Source organism: Dendrobium catenatum, unplaced genomic scaffold, assembly GCF_001605985.2.
Source record: "Dendrobium catenatum unplaced genomic scaffold, ASM160598v2 fragScaff_scaffold_459, whole genome shotgun sequence".
NCBI lineage: Eukaryota > Viridiplantae > Streptophyta > Magnoliopsida > Asparagales > Orchidaceae > Dendrobium > Dendrobium catenatum.
This window is the reverse complement of record NW_021318921.1, coordinates 127,224-145,752: the sequence shown is the minus strand read 5'-3', so window position 1 is coordinate 145,752 and position 18,529 is coordinate 127,224. Positions and strand designations below refer to the sequence as shown.

General features: G+C 33.7%; 2 protein-coding genes across 3 annotated transcripts in view; one reads left to right on the top strand and one right to left on the bottom strand.

Annotated features, from left to right (window-relative positions):
- Positions 1-18,529, top strand: part of LOC110112591 (truncated transcription factor CAULIFLOWER A) — a 42,835-nt gene that overhangs the window by 20,028 nt on the left and 4,278 nt on the right. For both annotated transcript variants that reach the window (XR_003700542.1, XM_020844870.2), the window contains exon 2: positions 6,436-6,514. Coding sequence is in view for 1 of the 2 variants with exons in the window: in XM_020844870.2 (XP_020700529.1) it covers positions 6,436-6,514 (79 nt within the window). In the remaining variant the exon portion in view is untranslated. The remainder of the gene's footprint in view (positions 1-6,435; positions 6,515-18,529) is intronic.
- LOC110112592 (60S ribosomal protein L7-2-like) lies at positions 3,573-4,534 on the bottom strand. Its single transcript, XM_020844872.2, has one exon. The coding sequence runs from the start codon at positions 4,484-4,486 to the stop codon at positions 3,752-3,754; it is 735 nt and encodes a 244-aa protein (XP_020700531.1). The 5' UTR covers positions 4,487-4,534; the 3' UTR covers positions 3,573-3,751.

The window sequence follows — 18,529 nt, the reverse complement described above, 5'->3', positions numbered from 1 at the left end:
TGTCCTTCCCTAAATTAGATAGCCTAATATAAATATCTTCACCATAGATAAATATCTTTAATAATGGGATATCATTTGTTGAATCTGATATTTCTTTTCTGAGGAATTTCCACTAAAAGTTCTTCTCCCTCCTCCCTCTTCTTTTCCGCTAATCCTACAAATATAGAACACATCAATCACCTCTATCACAGATGCTCACTCCATAAATATTTAACTAGAGATTAAAAATATCCAAGAGGTTTTTGCTGCTCCTAATCTTAATTCATCAGTTGCTAGAGTCATAATTCAGTTGCTACTTGCAAGAGCTTTCAACTCTACGCTAGTCATACTTACATATCTTAGTATTATTGGGCCTCGTATCAGTTTATTAGTTTATATATAATCCTGAATCACATATTACATATTTAAATTTATCCGATATAAGGATGACACTCTTGTTTATTAACTCTCTTTCATAATTTTTTTTTTCATTTTACGTATTTCGCTTTTTTGTTGGCTTTTTGTGACATCCTTTTGTAATGTTACTTTATTTATTAATAAATATTCTATTTAATTTTTTTCTTGATTGCAATATAAATGTATAATTTCAAAGGTATAAGAATATGTGATGATAATCAAATTAAGAGTGTTATCCATATTACTCTAATCAAAATTATTTTAGGTGCTCCATATAATATGGATATGCTAACCTACCATATGTGCAACGTCCAAATAATATTATAAATGTTAAAAAAGCACTAGTGATCTAATAATAGCTATTATCATTGAAAAAGATGTGTTTCTTTGACGTGTCAAAGGTGATAATGCGATCCCTGCAAACTCTTTAAGTCATCAATCAATGGCCTTAAAAGTACATTGATGTTTTTGGCTTTAGTCAGGGATGTTCTTAATGGATATTTGCAACAGGATTTACCTTGGTGTATGCTTCTTGTTGTTGATAAGACTAGAGAGGGTGCTAAAAATAAACTTAAATTATTGAAATCAACCATAAAGTCTAGACTCTAGAGGTTTTCGTTTGAGTAGAACTAAAATTGACTACATAGAGTGTAATTTTAATAGTAATAGATCTAGTGGGGGATCGTAACTTTGGACGATCACATGCATCATTGATAAAAGTACATATTTTAGAAATCTCAAGTCTTTTTTTTTTTTTTAGTTATCTCGAGTCTATTTTCAAAGTGATGGTAAAATAGATGGTGATATTATTAGTAGAATTAAAGTTGGATGGTTGAAGTGGAAGAAAACATCTAGCCTATTTTGGGAAAGGAAAGAGCCCCTCAAGCTTAAGGGAAAATTCTATAAGATGGTGGTGAGACTTGCAATGTCTTATTGTGCAGAACATTGGCCTTTAAAAGAGAAGTATAAAATTAAGTGTTGCAAAGATGAGGATGCTCAGATTGATGAGTGGCTTCAGCCTTATAGACAGACAGACAATACATGAAAATCAACGTTTACGGGCGGCATTTTCCGGCGGAAAATGATAAATTTCCTGCGGTTTTGTAAATTTCGACGGCTTTTCGACGGCAAATTTGCTGCCGGTAAAACACGCTTAGGAAAAAAAATTGCAGCGGTATTTTCCGGTGGAAAAAATTTTTGGCAGTTTTTTGACAGAAAAAAGCCGCCGGAAAATATCAAAAAGTAATTAAAAAAATCTGACCGCTGCCTAACCACCCCTGCCCTACTCGGTTGCCCGCCCGAGCTCCCGCCCTAATTAATTTAAATTAACTAAGAATTATTATTTAATTAAAGTCGCCAGAAAACTTAATCAAAATTATAAATTATATTAGGAAAAGCCGTCGGAAACTTCGCCGGTAAGCCGTCGGAAACAAAGCCGCCAGAAAACCGCTGGTTATTTTTTTGAAAAATTAGGCTGTCGGAAAGCTGCCGGAAATTTGTCCGCTGGTAAGCCGCCGGTAATTGATGACTTTCTTGTAGTGAGAATGCGAAATGAGTATATACGTGAAGAATTTATAATAGCTCTAGGGCAGATAAGATTAGAGAGTATTGTCGCCTTCGATCGTTTGGTCACATAAAACGTCGGCCTTCTAATGACCTGCTTAGGAGAGTAGATGTATTAGATTTGACCTACGTTAAAAATGATAGAGGTAGATCTAAAAAGACTTGGTTAGAAAATATTAGAAATTATCTTTTTTATTAGATTTAAATGAGACAACGAAGAAAAAGGATTCATGTAGTCGACTCCATGTATTGGCTAAAGGCTTTATCTTGTTGTTGTTGTTGTGGCGTATGCTTGTTCAATTCACATATTTGCACATTATCTAGTTATCCAAAAACAATTGAATGTATATGATCAAAATATTTCTAAGCTGCACATTCATTAAAATGAGCCCCCGAACTCTTCATCCAACAAGTGATTTTTTATTATTTCATGTCATATCATCTATAGTTTTTCTAGACAATTAAAGCCTTTGAGGTCTAAGTGTCAGTGGGAGATAACACAACACTTTTTATGGAACATCCGATAAAAGTCTTCTATAGCATCTTTCTTAGGTATATATCATTATTATCTACATATCAAACACTTCAATAGATCATTATACTCTTTATAAAATAAAACACAATAATTCTTCCATATATGCATTTTTCATAATCAAGATCAAGAGACATCATCATCTTTTTGGTTTGATATGTATTTGTTGGTATTTTGTTTTCTTCAGGTAAAATTGGTTTACTTACAGATAGATATCAACATGATGTTTATTAATTACATCAAACTCAAGTTTAATAATTAGAAGTTTGGAATTAGTTGATAACTTCAGTCTTAACACTAGCCACTAATGGTTGGTATGCATCTTATTGATTGGTTTTGAATTTGGCTGCTCAATTGAATTCATGCCTTCAAATCAAATTCTTTTATTTTGTAATTTTAGGCGCGTCGCATCCATCCTTAAAGCTAAATATGACCCAATATGATATTCTGCTAGAACCACTGATTGACGGATATGTATAGTTTCATCAAACACTATAGGAAATTCAGGCATTGCCAGCAGTTAGACCACCAATATTAACTGGCGGTTTATTCGGCGATTTTTAATAAACCACCATAGGAATTAGCGGCTTATGATAGCCGCCGGAAGTTTAATATAACTGTCGGTAAATATCGGCGGTTGCCGGCGGTCAACCAGCGGTTAGGCCACCAGTAAAACCGACGTTTTTGACTGCCGATAAGCTGCCGGTGATTAACCGGCGATCACCGGTGCTATGATCGCCGGAATTAACCGGCCGTTTATGCCGCCAGAAATCGTTTCCTATGTGGTTTATACCGGCGGTTTACTAACCGCCGGAAAACCACCGGTATTTTATGAAATCGCTGGAAATATAATAGGAACCGCAGGAAAAAAGCCGCCGGTAATTCCTGATTTTCCTGTAGTGAAAATCATGGCATTCGTTATAGTACGCCACAAATCCTTTTTTGTATAAATAAGTCTTGTCATCATAAATAATAAGAAATTTTCTATGCATACATTTACATAATAGACATGATATTTCACTATTCTTTCCATTTGTCTATATAAATATTAATCCAAAATCTCATGTTTTTTTTTTTTTAATACTCAAAACGTGTAATTGAGATTGGATTGACTTAACGAAATTCAATTCAAATGTAATAGTCAAGAATTAAGCAAGTAGAGCTAATTAAACTTAAAACAATTTAAAGTGCCAAAACTGCAACACAATTTCATGTCTCTTTTCAAACACCAAAGACTGGTTAACACAGAAACACTAAGACTTAATTCATCCTTAAAATCAGCTCATTGATATAATTCTCCCTATTGCCAGCATCTCCACCTTCCACATAATGATTCCTCTTCTTTTTAAGGCCTCCAAGTGGTGCTTTCAGCTTGAACGGCCACAAGAAGTTGTTGGCCTCTTTGAAGTGAGGACCCACAGAGAAAATTTCATGGATGAGGTCCTCAATGCAGATTATCTTATGCTTCCCAAGACCCTGCTCAATGATGGAATTGTTGGTTAATGGAATTCTTTGCTTCTGCAATTTCCCATAGCCTCTATTGTAAATCAATTCTCTCACACTTTTGAGATTAGGATAGCCATATGTAACAGAAGGCTCCACCCTCCGAAGCATGTTTATGGTGGCCTTGTTCACCTTCAGGAACATGCCATTGAAGATCTGTCTCAGACGCAAAAGCTGCAAAATCTTATTAGTCTTCGGGTGCATAGCATTAATACCGCGGATTCTGATGATAAAAAGAAGCTTGGCTTCGGGACACACATAGAACCCTCCCTTCAACCTAGCCTCGCGCTTAAGTTTAATTAGCTCCTTTTCCTGATTCTCGTACTCCTTCGCATACTGCTCTGCCCTCTTGAAAATTAACTTGCAGTTCTCGCGGTTCTTCTTGCGCTTCTCTTCAAGCTTCTCCTTTTTCTCTAGAGCCCACTGATCCTCTCTCTTCCGCTTCTTCAGAACTGATTCAGGGATCACGTCCTTCGCCTCCACCTCGGCCATCTCTCCCTCTCGCTACCTCTGTAACCGATCACAAAGTGGCGGCATCTCATGTTTTTTGTTATTACACTATTAGGCAAAAAAACAGATTTGGTAATTAAGGGGCCACTTTGCGATAACTTTTTTGTTTTGTTTTTAATTTATTTGGTTTATGTTTTTTAGAATTTTTTTTTTTTAAAACAAAGCAAGTTGTTTTTCAAACACTCAAAATAACTTTTAGGCATATGTACTTGATTTTCCTTTTTTATTTTATAGGTAAAAATCACCCAGGACATTATTTGTCAATGACCAGTACTACCTGTCATCACCATCTTATACAATATAAAATATGAAAACAATAACAATATTTATTTGAGATATCAAATAAATTTTAGTTTTATATTAAGATATAAATAAAACAAACAAAAAAAATCAAAAATAAAAAGTGATCATAAATAGTCATTGAAGTTATCGACCTCAATGCCATTTCTATATATCATTTCTTTAAATCTTGATGAAATTGGTTAGCTTTCTCCATTCATAATAAGATTGTGGGAAAACATAAAGTAGTTTGAACGATAGAATGAATAACGAATGCTTTATGAAAAAATTATGTCATTATATTTTGATACGTATATATTTTTTTTGGTTAAAATTTACGGAGGGGCCTACGCGTTAATATTAAGAAAAATAATTACAAAGTCCTTAAGGGAGACCATCAGGTCGCTACTGCTTAAAAGAGCTACAAAACAAAACAAAAGAAAACCTAAAAGCCGATTTTCTCCACTAAGCCAGATTAGATATATGTTTGGCTGTTTTTTAAACATGCACACACTCTCTCATGTAACAATTCATATGGAAAAATGGGGTGAGAACATACTAGTAGTGGTGTAATTTAGTAAAGCCGACTTGTAAGTTTATTCATCGGGCTTGACTTGACTCATGAGCTGAGTTAAATAAGCTTACGAGCCAAGTTTAAGTCAGTCCCAACTTAACTTATTAGCTCATGAGCTGACTCGTTTAAAATTTATTAATATAAAATATACTTTAAATATAATAAATTTAATAGTTTTAATATAAATTAAGTTGTAAGAAATATTCCAAATTTTTATTTAACTTCCTTATTTCAAGTGATTTTTTATTACTACTTATTTATTTTTTATTCTTTTTATAATGTAATTATAATGACAGTTTGAATTAGAATGATCTTTTCTATTTCTTAATAATGAGCTGACTTGTGAGCTAATTCAAACTTGCAGCATAAGCTCAAGTTTGATTAATAAGCTCAATCCTAGAGTGGCTCGAGCTCGGTTCAACTCTTTTACACCCATACTCGTCTAGTTGTGATATGTTGATTATGCATCATGAAAATGTGATATTTCTTGCAGGGTGAGATTTAAATCATTGATCTCACCTTTTAAATTTTATGGCAATACCACTTAATTAAAGGGCAGTTGTGATTGAAATGTGGTGCTAACTTACCACCTATATATCAAGTTTTCCCTATATATGATATATGAGCATACACATATTGGTAATAAATAAATTCATTATGAGTGTGGAAAGTATTGCACTTTCAAGACTAATATTTCAATTCTTAATTTAAATCTATGCAACCTGTCATGTAAGGAGAGATTTTTGTATGAGCTTAGTTAGAAAAATCTTGTGTGCTTTGTTGAGTTTGTACTTAGTACGTATTTGAGCAATATTGATACTATACTAACTAATAACCAGAACAATATTGAATTAAAACACAAGGAAATTTGGAGTTAAGCCCACAGAAAAATGTATCATATATAAAAGAGAAATTTATCTTGTTTAGAAGGACGTATAGAAAATAAAAATTATGATAATTTAGTTCTCATGAAAATTCGCATAGAAAAATGTATAAAAACCAAAGAATGAATTAAATGAAATCATGATAATTTTGTTCTCATGAAAATTCTCATGATTAATATTTTTTATGTTTGTAGCATGGAGAAAATTCTTGAACGGTATGAGCGTTATTCATATGCTGAAAGAGCGTTATTTTCCAATGAGGCCAACCCCCAGGTACATATGGAATTTTTGTTTGGGGTAATTTATTTATCATCCTTCTCTTTTTTGTGAGGTTTTCATGAAATATTATTTGCAGATTTAATGCTGGCTTCTGCATGCACTGGATGAGTGCTAAATCCATGCAAAAATTGCCTAGCTTGTGATAAAAAAAAAAAAATTCCTTGTCAATTAAATGTTCTGAATTTTTTTGTTAAATTTAACATTTGAGTTGGATTTTATATTCTAACCTTATTAGCATGCTATCTGAAACAGAACGATAGATTCAAACATTTCCTGTTCATGTAATCGGAAAAAAATGCATGATGCAAAATGTATTATTGTATGGAACTCTAGCATCGTAGCAAATTACAACATAGCTACATATACCATGTTGGATATTTCACTATCATGTTTAATTTTCTCGCACCAATTTTAAAATATATCAATTGACATAACATTGATTGTGTCAAATCATAATTTTGAACATGCTAACAAAAAAGTTTGAATATAGAAAATAAATGCACAGTCCGAAGAGATATTAATCTTTTTTTTTTTGTTCTTACTTACAAAACGTTTCTTCATGTTTTGCAAAGTAATGATACTTTTTTTTTGTTAAAACTCATAGAAGGGCTTACTTGTCAATACAAAAAAGAGATTGCAAATCATTAAGGGGATCAAACGCTCACTACACACTCAAACAGCTACAATCATAAAGAGAAAAAAAATCCTACTAGCAAAAGATCCCAACTACAGTACATAGTAAAAGAAAATAAAGCGGGAGGCAGTAGTCGGACCCAAAAAATAAGCCATAGCTTAAATAGTCTTTAAAATCTAGATAAACATCCATGCCCCAAAAATCAGCCATAGCTTGGAAGTCTTGATCATCCAGGCATAAACTCATAACCTGCAAAAAATAAACAAAACTGCCCCACAAATACCAAATTATAATAATGACATAATAAATAGAACTATTACCAACCACGGATACATTCCAAAGGATCTGATAAAAGTTTTGCTGAGAAGTACCGCCAAACAGCCAACCATCCAGCCAACAAACCCAATATTGTGGGCAAGTAAAAATAAAATAGAATATATAGCAGACCGACATCAGAGCAAGACCAACACAGGATAGAGTTAACAACTGGCATCAAATTCCATAGATATATAAACAGGGGTGAATTAGCTAACCACCCAAGAAGAGGGCTAGTTGGGTAGCCAGATAATAGAGGAACTAAGCAATAAGGAAAGACACATACCTCAAACAAATACCAAATAAAACTAAATTAAAGGTAAAACGGGAGGAAGCTTGCAACGGACTACCTATAACAGGCCCACAAGAAACCCAACCAGACACCGCCAAAAAATAAAACTTCAATGGCCACAAACTAGCAAAAAGGAGATGCAAAACAAGAGTAAAAACCAACATAGGCACACATCAAAATAAACAAAACAAACCAAACCAAACCAAATTTAAATTCTCAAATAAGGTAAGCCAGCCTTGTCCAACTTGATAAGCCCCCTTAGCATACGTGGTAAATTCGACCCAGACAAATCCTAGAAGGATTCTAACTATCTGCCAAATTTGGCGGCCAATCAGTACCCGAGTTTGCCCCACGAAAGATATGGGTAAGAGAATAATTAAACTTACTAAGACACTACTTAATCTCTTTGATGAGATAGAAATTATCTGAGCTACCGGCATTAGAATTATTAATGATAAAAGTTAAAAGCCTGGCACAATCTCCAACTGAATATCAAAGATAGCCAAAGAGTAGCACATGTTTATGCCATAAGAAAAACCCTTGAGCTCAGCAGTGATCACATTGCAATAGGTTAACGAACTACTAAAAGCCAAAATAACATTCCCCAAATGATCTCTAATAATCCCATCACCACCAGCTGACAAGTTATTAATGGAGCCATTAGTATTCATTTTACAAAAAGGAAAACAAGGCTTAATCCACCTCACAATCCTTTCCTTTTCTCATGATTCTGATCAGCACAAATGTCAATACCAAAACAATGAGCAGTACTTTGACGCTTATGAAAACTTTTGGCAGAGATAAGGTTAACAGAATGTAAATGCAAGATTTTATCTTTCACCTTAACAATGATGCACCTATAATCCATCCTAATGTCTTTATGTTTAGAGTCATTCCTTTCCATCCAAAAGAACCACATAATAAGAATGGGAATCAGATTTTTAATATGATGACCTTTGATAGGGGAAGACCAAGAAAGTAAAATAAAGGTAATATGACTATCATAACTGAAGAAGTCAATATTAAACATCCCATAGAAACACCACCAGATTTTAATGGCAATGGCCCCATGAACAAACAGATGATCCATAGTTTCAATATTGTAGCAGCTTTGGCAATTTGAAGGAATATAAAAACCTTTTTGACACAATAGAATATCAACTGACAGCCAGTAATGGAGAACTCTCCAAACTAAAATATAATAGGACATAGCTGTATTCTTATGCCAAATAGTAGTAAATAGAAAAGATTTCTCATGAGTGGTTCTAAAATTATTGCACACATTCTTCAAAGCACATTTACCAAAATTAGACAACTTAAATAAAATATAATCCACACTATGCAATTTTAAAGAAATTCATAAAATTATATCAACTAAATTATCAGGAATAAACTCTAGTAGTTTGTTAGCATTCCAATTGCCATTCTCAATGAAACTATTCACCTTAATAGATGCAAGAGTGTGAGACTTTAAATAGTTATCAATAGAGTATGGGCCAATCCAATTATCTTTCCAACAGAAGATATCACCTTGTCCCACACCCCATTGAATATTCTATTCAGCCTCCCACTTGATAGAGCAAAGCATTTTCCACACCCTGGATTCAGAGCCTTTAAAATTGCATAAAAGAGGATGAATACCATGACAATATTTGTGCATCATGAAATTAGCCCATAGTATTTTCTTGGATCTAAAGAAAAACTAAAGCTTGTGAGAGAAAGCATGCGTCATATCAACCAAATTCTTACACCCAAGCCCCCCATTCATAAAAAATGTCGGAGATATTCTTCCAAGAGGACCAACAAATATAAGAACTGTTGTTCTTAGAACAAAAAAAAATATTGAACAGCCTATTCATACGAAGACAAATGGTTAACGTAGGTTGAATAGTATGAAAATATAAATAGGTAAGGAACTCAAGATGCTTTTAATCAAACAAGCCTGCCACTAAAAGAAAGAAAATTAAAAGCCCAGGAAGAACGATTTTTTTTTAATTGAAGTAAAAATATCCTCAAATAGGTGAGACATCTTCTTACATTTATAAAGAGGGGTACCCAAGTACTTAATAAAAAGATATTTGGAAGTAAAGATAGTTGCACAGGATAGCATTAATCCTAGACTGATTCACTCTTTTACCCACAATAAAATAGCTCTGATCTTTATTAATAGTCAAACCACTAGTTTTTTGAAACTATACAGTACAGGAAAATCATCAATTACCGACGATTTTTTTCAACGGCTTACCGGCGGATAATTTTCCAGCGGATTTCAAACGGCCCAATTCTTCAGAAAAATTCCCAACGGTTTTCCAGCGGCTTTCCGTGAAGTTTCCGGTGGCTTTTTCGGCGGTTCGTAGTAATTTTTGATTAATTTTTCCGGTAGTTTAATTAAGTAATAATTTTTAGTTAATTTTAATTAATTATTAATTTAATAACTTAGTCAAATAAAACATTAATTTAATAACATATTTAATTAATTATTAACTTTAATATTTAATATTTAATTTTTAATTTTTAATTATAATTTTTGTATAATATAGTTTAAATAAAAAAAGATAAGCATTATAACACATTTTCCCTCACAGCATAATGGTTGGGCAGACTTACCAAAATGGACTCAGTTCAAATCCCGGGTAAGACGCTTGCCCGGGCAGCAGGCAGGCAGCCGGTTAAGCAGGGCAGCGCAAGCAGGCCTCCTGGAAGGGCAGCGGGCAGGGCGGGACACTACAAGAAAACAAGAGATTACCATCGGACTTTCCGGCGAAATTTTCTGCGTCGGTAAATACGGTGTTTGTACCGGCGCATAATGCGAAGGAATAATAATGACGTTTTTTCCGGCGCATAGTGCGACGGAAAATTTGCGACGTCCAATGCGCCGGTCGTAACGTCGGAATATAACAACATCATTCTTACCGGTGGACTTTACGGCGGAAAATGTCCGGCGCATTTACCCGCGGATATTACGACGACTATTTTAAACTCAACGACTTGTAATCGGCGCAAAATGCTCTGGAACACATTCCGGCGTCTAGGATGCCGGAAATTCCGCCTGCGAAAGCCCTATTTCCGAACACGAGCCCGTATGGCTGCTCATTTCATTCAATCATTTCTCTCGCATCTCCGGTGTCTCCCACGCCGCCCCAGCATCACCCACCGTAGATCGCCGTCGCCGAGCTTTGTAGATGTTCACCGGACGTCGCCGACGATCACCGCCTTCGTCGCCGGCAATCACCGCCTTCGTCGCCGGCGAAAGCCCTATTTTCGATCGTGAGTTTTCGCCGCCTCCCGGTTTCGTGGATTGTAAGATTTTTTTTATTCATGTTATTTCTTTTTAGACATTTGATATAGGATGCATATTGTAGATGTTTTTATGTTGAAAAAATATTCAAAATCAATTTGGATTCATGCCGGGTAGGTCTATTATGGAAGCCATACATTTTTGAAAGGTTTGATGGAGAAATATAGAGAGAGTAAGGAGGATCTACATATTATTTTTGTTGATTTAGAGAAAGCATATGATAAAGTTTCAAGAGGAGTGCTATTGAGAGTTCTTGCAAAAAAAAATAGTTAATAACGCTTATATTCAATGTTTTTTTGTTTATAAACTTTTCAAAATCAATTTGAATTCATGCCGGGTAGGTCTATTATGAAACCCATACATTTATTGAGAGGTTCGATGGAGAAATATAGAGAGAATAAGGAGGATCTACATATGATTTTTGTTGATTTAGAGAAAGCATATGATAAAGTTCAAAGAGGAGTGCTAGTGGGATATCTTGCAAAAATATGTATGTATGAGCTATTACTTGTGTTAAAATCATTGATGTCAATCTAAAATTGAAATGAAAGATCGACAATTTGTGCCCCCTCCAAAAAATTTCTTGCTCCACCACTACATACAAACTAGTATATGATTTTAAAGTCGATTAGAGTTTTCAAAAATTTTGCCTATGACTTAAAACACATTCTAAGACTTATTAGGTATAAGCTTAGTCTCTGACTTCATAAGATATCACTTAAGGATTTAGGCCTAGTCCAATCTATGAATTTTAAAGTTGACTATAATTTTTTTAGGTCTAGCCTATGGTTTATATTGTAAACAATTACTATTAGAGGCAATGCTTTAAAGGCTTTAGCATTGAGGATCCTAATCATATGGTTCAACATCATTCACAAAAGAGGTTAATAAACCATCATAATTTCTCAGGTTTCCAACGGATTTGGTGTTGGAAATGTGACGAAAACGACGATACAACGAATCGGTGCAATCATGCCGGCGTTTTTTGTCCGCCAGAAAAGGTCGGTGGCAAATGCACCATAGCTTTAGTTACGGCGCACCTTATAAACGTCGAAAAATATTTTTCGACGCTCACCAAACCGGCGTACCAAAATCCGACGGAAATGCGGTAGAAACCAAGGCCTTCCGTCGGATTTTACGTGTTGCCGGCGGATATGGTTCGCCGGTAATACCGTGTTTTCCTGTAGTGGGAGCTGGGGCGGGCATGGCGGGAGATCGGGTGGGCAGCGTGGGCAGGCCTCCTAGCGGGAAGCGGGCAAGGAGGACAGCCGGGCATGGCGGGGGTGGCTAGGCAGTCGGGCAGGTTTTTTTTTTTAAATTAATTTTTCGATATTTTTCGGTGGCTTTTTTTTGCCGGAAAACTACCGAAAATATTTGCCTCCAAAAAATACCGCCACAAATATTTTTCATACGCATGTTTTACCGGCGAAAAATTTGCCGTCGGAAAGCTGCCCGAAATAGATCATTTTCCACCGGAAAATGCCACCGGTAATCATTAATTTTCCTGTAGTAGTAATAGAAATTTGAAGAGAATCTTAAGATTTTTTAAAGCTGCATACGAGAAGATAATAGCAAAATAATGATACTTACGTTGCACATAAATACTAACTTCATTGTTATCTTACAAAACATGAAGAAATGTACATCTTATAGTCCAATTAGAAAGTGTAGCATTATATGAATATTTTGCATCTTGACAATTAGATCAAACTGTCTCAATCTATTTTCTCATTCATAAATTAGCCACTTATCCACAATGTATTTATGATGTAAATATTGATCCAAATTAATATATAGGCAACACAATAGTTAAAAAACAATAGAAACAAGGAAGAGAATAAAAAGATAGAAGTTTTGAGATTTAACTAGATTGCTAAAAAGTATAAGACTTAAACAAATGATTGAATGTGATAGACTTACCCTCTGACTTCCCTATTTGTAGTTTGAGATTGATGCATAATCCTTCAGAAAAGAGTTTATCATAAATAATTCAATTGAAATTACACAGCAAGGCTTATTGAATGCTTGCTATGACATAAACTTAGCTAACATGTAGCTATTTGATTACATAGAAAATAAATTTAAATTTATAAGGGGAGAATTTATGTGTAGTCTGCCTACCAACTTCACTTAAGCTTGCTAAGTTTTGACTTCACTTAAGCTTGCTAAGTTTTGGATAGTAGTTTTGAAACTTCAATGAGTAACCATTACGAGTTAGGTGAATTTGCTTGGTCTACGTACCCTTAGGTAGAGGATACTTGATTGGATAACTTTTGCCAACTTAATAGGCATCAAATATATTATGTTCTTGGTTGCTTTCGCGAGTTGAACTTTTTGAACTTACTAAATTGCCATAAACTAGGTCCATACCTCAAACAACTTCATAAGTAGTTTTTGTCAATGTTTTCACTCTTGAAGAGTACATCAAAAACTTAATTTTTTTTCCATGGGAATCTATTCTATTTTGAAATGTTTGAATTTGTCAATTTCAACTCTAACTTAAGCAAGCATCATTCCATAACTTTCTCCCTTACATTGTATTGTCAATTCACATAATTTATGAATAGCTACGAGTCCGCTAAGACAATCATATGTTTTACTGAAATTCTAATTGCAAAAAGAAGTCCTGCAATCAATACTTGATTCTCAACTCAATTATTTGCAATTTTGAAGATAATTTTTATAATGTGAGTAAGAACAATTCAAATTATGCTCCTAAGTATTATTCCAACACTAAATCCCTCAAACTTGGGGGCACCAATAATATAGAGACTCTAGAGTAAGACATCCTTCATAGTTATTTTTTGTTTCGAAATCAAGCAATAAAGTCGGCCAAAAAATAAATTAATGTCTATGATTTGATAGAAGTTCTCAGCATGTATTAAATTTAAAATTCATTTAATTCCATCAATTGTTTCAATTGTTACCCAAAAAACATTCTTAAAGGATGAAGAAGGATTACTTGAATTGAGCATGCTTGAAAATTTAGTTGAAGTCATCTAGCAATAATAATTAAAACTCAAACCAATTTCTTCACCATTGGATATCTCAATTAGGCAAGCTTATCCAAGAATTTAATTGACATAATAGATTTGCCACTGCTTTCAATCTTAGTTTTATAGATCTAAACTTATAACTTCTTTCTTCAACTCAAGATATAATAGAAAAAAATATTTTTCTAATTGTGCAGTGTATAGTAATAATGGGGGCTGATGAATTGTCTTTAGTTGAATGAAAGTTTTATTAAAATTTTCATACTATAAAATTATTTTACACTCTTTAAACGTCAAGAAAGAATAATATTTGTCCCAAGATTTTGATATAAAGCGACTCAAACCTATCACTCTTTCTATTAATTAGTTCTTTGACATTTTGATGAGGCATCTCTAATATTTATTTTACCTTTTTTGAGTTTATTTTAATAGTAAGTAGAAAAATCTGAAAATTTTCTTAACTCAAAACTAAAAGAGTACTTAGGAGAGTCGAGTCTCTTGTAGAAGTTCAGATACACATAGTTTTTAAATATTGCAAATATTTTCTTTGAAATTAGGATATATCATGCAAGAGTTTTACTCTTTACAAATATATTATTGTTATAAAGCTTAATGTTATTTAGCTTTTATTTTTTAAGATGAAATTCATAATTTATCTTACCACCAATGAGACAGTTATTTTCTAGCCAAATGGCATAACGTTATATTAGTATAAACAGTCACCAATGAGACGGCAATGTTTTCAAAATTCATAAGATGCAATTACTTTGATGATAACTTGAAGATGCATCAAAACAACTTAGTGGTTAACTATCTTTATGACAAATATAGTTTAAGTTGATAAAATTAGGGCATATTCTTTTTTTCGTTGAAAAATATATTTTATATATGACACATTTTAAATGAATCCATCCTTCAATGGGTTTTGAATTTCATAGCCATTATGTTTTGAATTCCATCATAACTCTTAACAGAGTAAAGGTTAGATATTGGTGATATGGAGGCAACCTCTTTCTTTTACCCACAATAAAATTTCTTACACGGGCAATGTTCTCAATTTTGTGGACATTGGTGGTAATATTATTATGGAAATTAATGGTGTGGCTTCTGCATTGTCAAGAAATTATTTTTAAGGTAACCTCCATTGTCCTTGGAAAATCATCAAAAATTTCCTATATAACTTAAAGTCATGTGACTACTTGAAGTTGACGCAACTAATTTAATATGATTTTTCTCAACTCATTAATATGATTATTGGCAAGTTCAAGAAACTCAACCAAAGTCCTTTGTTGCTCCCTAGTGAGTGCATATATAAAAAGTACCTCCCTTAGATATGTTATTCAATTAAGTTTTGGAGATATCAATAATCATATGTATCATGACCGATCCTTATTAAAAACATAATACATGAAGGGATCATGGGCTTGTGCATTGGCCCTCATCAAAATTGGTCGACAAAATTAATCACTTTCTTGGATAACTTCAACAATCTCAACTACTAAACTTTCAAAGGAGTGAGTGTTGGATATATTTGTGAGGTGGAGGCAACATTTTTCATTTGCCCGCATAAAAATTTCTATTCCCACTTCATGAGGTAATATTTTCTATATTTTAGTCATTGGTGGTAATGCCATTGCGATTGCTAGTGATATGACTTCCCAATCAAGTTGAAATTATTTTTTAGGTGACCTTGATGCACTGAAAAATCTTTAAAAATTTCCTGCCAAACTAAAGTCATGCTACTTGAAGTTGAAGCAACTTATTGAATATGGTAAAAATAATTATAATTATTGGCAAGTTCAAGAGACCCATTGAAGCCCTTGGTTATTGTAGAGTAAGTGCATATCTAAATTACCCAATATAGACCTTGAGTGAACACAAATTGTGGTATGGGCAACTCCAAGTTCTTGACCTCCAAGATTTCCTGCTAATTTCAAGCAATAGAAACTCACATAGAATCATCATCATCTTACCTTATTTTTGTTAAATCTTGAGAATTCTTCAAAGACTTCTAGTCAATCGCAAACTAGCTAGGCCACAAACTACCTTTTGAGCTTGATAAAGGAGGTTATACTTCTAAGCAAAAAACAGGAGAACCATCTTAATGTCAACACCATTAATGGTGTAACGAACAATTACCATCTTATGCTAGATATGCTAGATCATTTTTCCTTTGTAGTTTCCAACTCAAAATAAGTAATATATATGTTGATCCTTTTTTCCTTTGTATAAATCTAACTATGAGGTCTTGAATTTTGTTGGACGTTATGCCTCAATAATTTATTTGAAAAATGCAATCATTAGTTATAGTGTATGCTAGCTTCTCATCCCTTTAAGATCAAAGTGTTTCTTCAGAATATTGTTGGTGTCAAAATCATTGCTCTCAAGCTTGTAGTTGTCAATGGATAATAGAAACTAAAGATCCATCCTTAGGAACTTCTACAAGTGTAGTGATTATAGAAATACGCCCCAAAACATTTTGGATTAGTGTAGTAAGTATTTTATCCATATGATTGAGCTGCCTACCATTAGAGAGGTCTTGGTTCTCTAGTTCAGTCGATATCTCCCCATTATTTTATCATTCGAAAGCTTAGCTTAAACCACTTAGCATTTTTGCATGCTCACTACATCTAAAATGATGTTAGATTTCAATTTGTTTGTGGGAAACATATCAAAATCTTATTGACAATAATAACTAATAAATAATACAGCAAAATTACCAAAATATTTCGTAAAGATCTCATATAATAATTATGATATAAGTATTTAGAAATATTTTCAATGACTCCTTTCATTAAGATAAAAGGTCCTAGGTGGTGCGTAGGTCACTTAGGAGAGTAATCACCTTTTTATTCGTGCCAAAAAAAAGCAAGCATTAGGTGACTCCTACATCCATTGTTCCATTTTTTGTTAATTTTTCCTTTTTTTAATCTAGATTCTTACCGATGGCGAAATGTACATCCTACAATTATTAGAAAATTTTATAGCAATAATGCATAGCACCACCAATGGAGTCGTCCTTTAACTACATATCTAAATTGCCAAAAAAGTTTGGTAAAGAAATTGCATAATGATTATGATAAAAGCATTTGGAAATGCTATTAGTGCCTCTTGCTCACACTAAATTAGGAGGGCTAAACAAAAATCTGGCTAAAAAAAAATTTTTAAAAAAAAAAAAAAAAAAAAAAAAAAAAACAGAGGGCCAAAGTGGTGCATGAGGAACTTAGGTGAGTGACGGTTTCTCTACCCTTCCCAAGAAAAGCAAGTTATGAGAAACACCTATCACCTATGATCGCGAGGAATTAGTTAGTTTGAAATGCTGAAGTAATGTGAAATGGTGGCCTTCCTACCAATGTTAAAAAGGTAGAGATGTGTTACTATTGTTCTGGGTTCTGATCGGACCTAAGACTTCCCTATCAAAAAATGGCTTGCAACATCAAGACAATGTTGACGTGAATGAGGGATCAAGCATGCCTTTGATGCACTTCGTGAGGTTAGTGCTTCACTTGCTTTTATTCTTATCACCTCCACACAGTTCCCATGAGGTGTTAAATAAATATAAGGTGAGAAGGAAAACATATTCCCATTTGGCAATGAAAATATAAAGGGAGGGGTAGGTTTAGTTTCATCTACTATATAAAGATGAAGAAGCCAAGAGAAAGGATAAATGAGGTAGTGGCCTCCTTTTGAATTAGACTTGTTCTAAAGCTCAATAATTTGATTCAGCAAGCAAAGCCGAACTACTAATGGTAGATAAGACATGAAAGAAATGTGTGTGAGTTGTGGTAAATGAGAAATATGTAGAAGGTGAAAATGAACGGTTGAAACTTTTTGGTAGATAAATAATAAGGGTTCTCAATATGTATAAACTCGTTCAGTCTCCTTAAGTTTAAGCAACCTAGTAAGAGGCAAGGCCTCCAAGAGAGTGAAAGAAAAATATACCAAAATATCTAAAGAGAGTTTGATGTGTGAGCTAAAGAGTTACTTTTTGTAAGAAGTTATCAGTTTGACTTCATCAAAATTGATTTTATGCGGTAAATTTTCAGCAACTCTTTTACCTGGAAACAAAAAATTCTTATGATGTAGGTGCCAATAAGCTTAATTGATAAAGAACTTGGAAGTTATTGCTAAGATATTGAGACTGGATCCCGCTCATATCAAATTTATGCTTTCTTTCAGGAAATAAAAAATAAAAAATTTGCGCCTTAAGGAGACCGGGCAGTCCTTTTCTTTATATGGTGCAGGGTAATATGAAGTTATTTTGGCTAGAATATATTTTGCAATAAGTTGCAATCCCTAATAATCAGAAGAAAACTACCTTTGCAACGAACTCCCTGATAGCAGACAACTACCTAGGCACTAAACTTGTCGTTAAACGTGCAGAGTAAGCATCTTTGTACTAGATTTAACTTTCTAAGTACAAAAAAAGATCAATATAATGGACCAAGCATGCTAGAACACCAGGGAGTGAATTTCC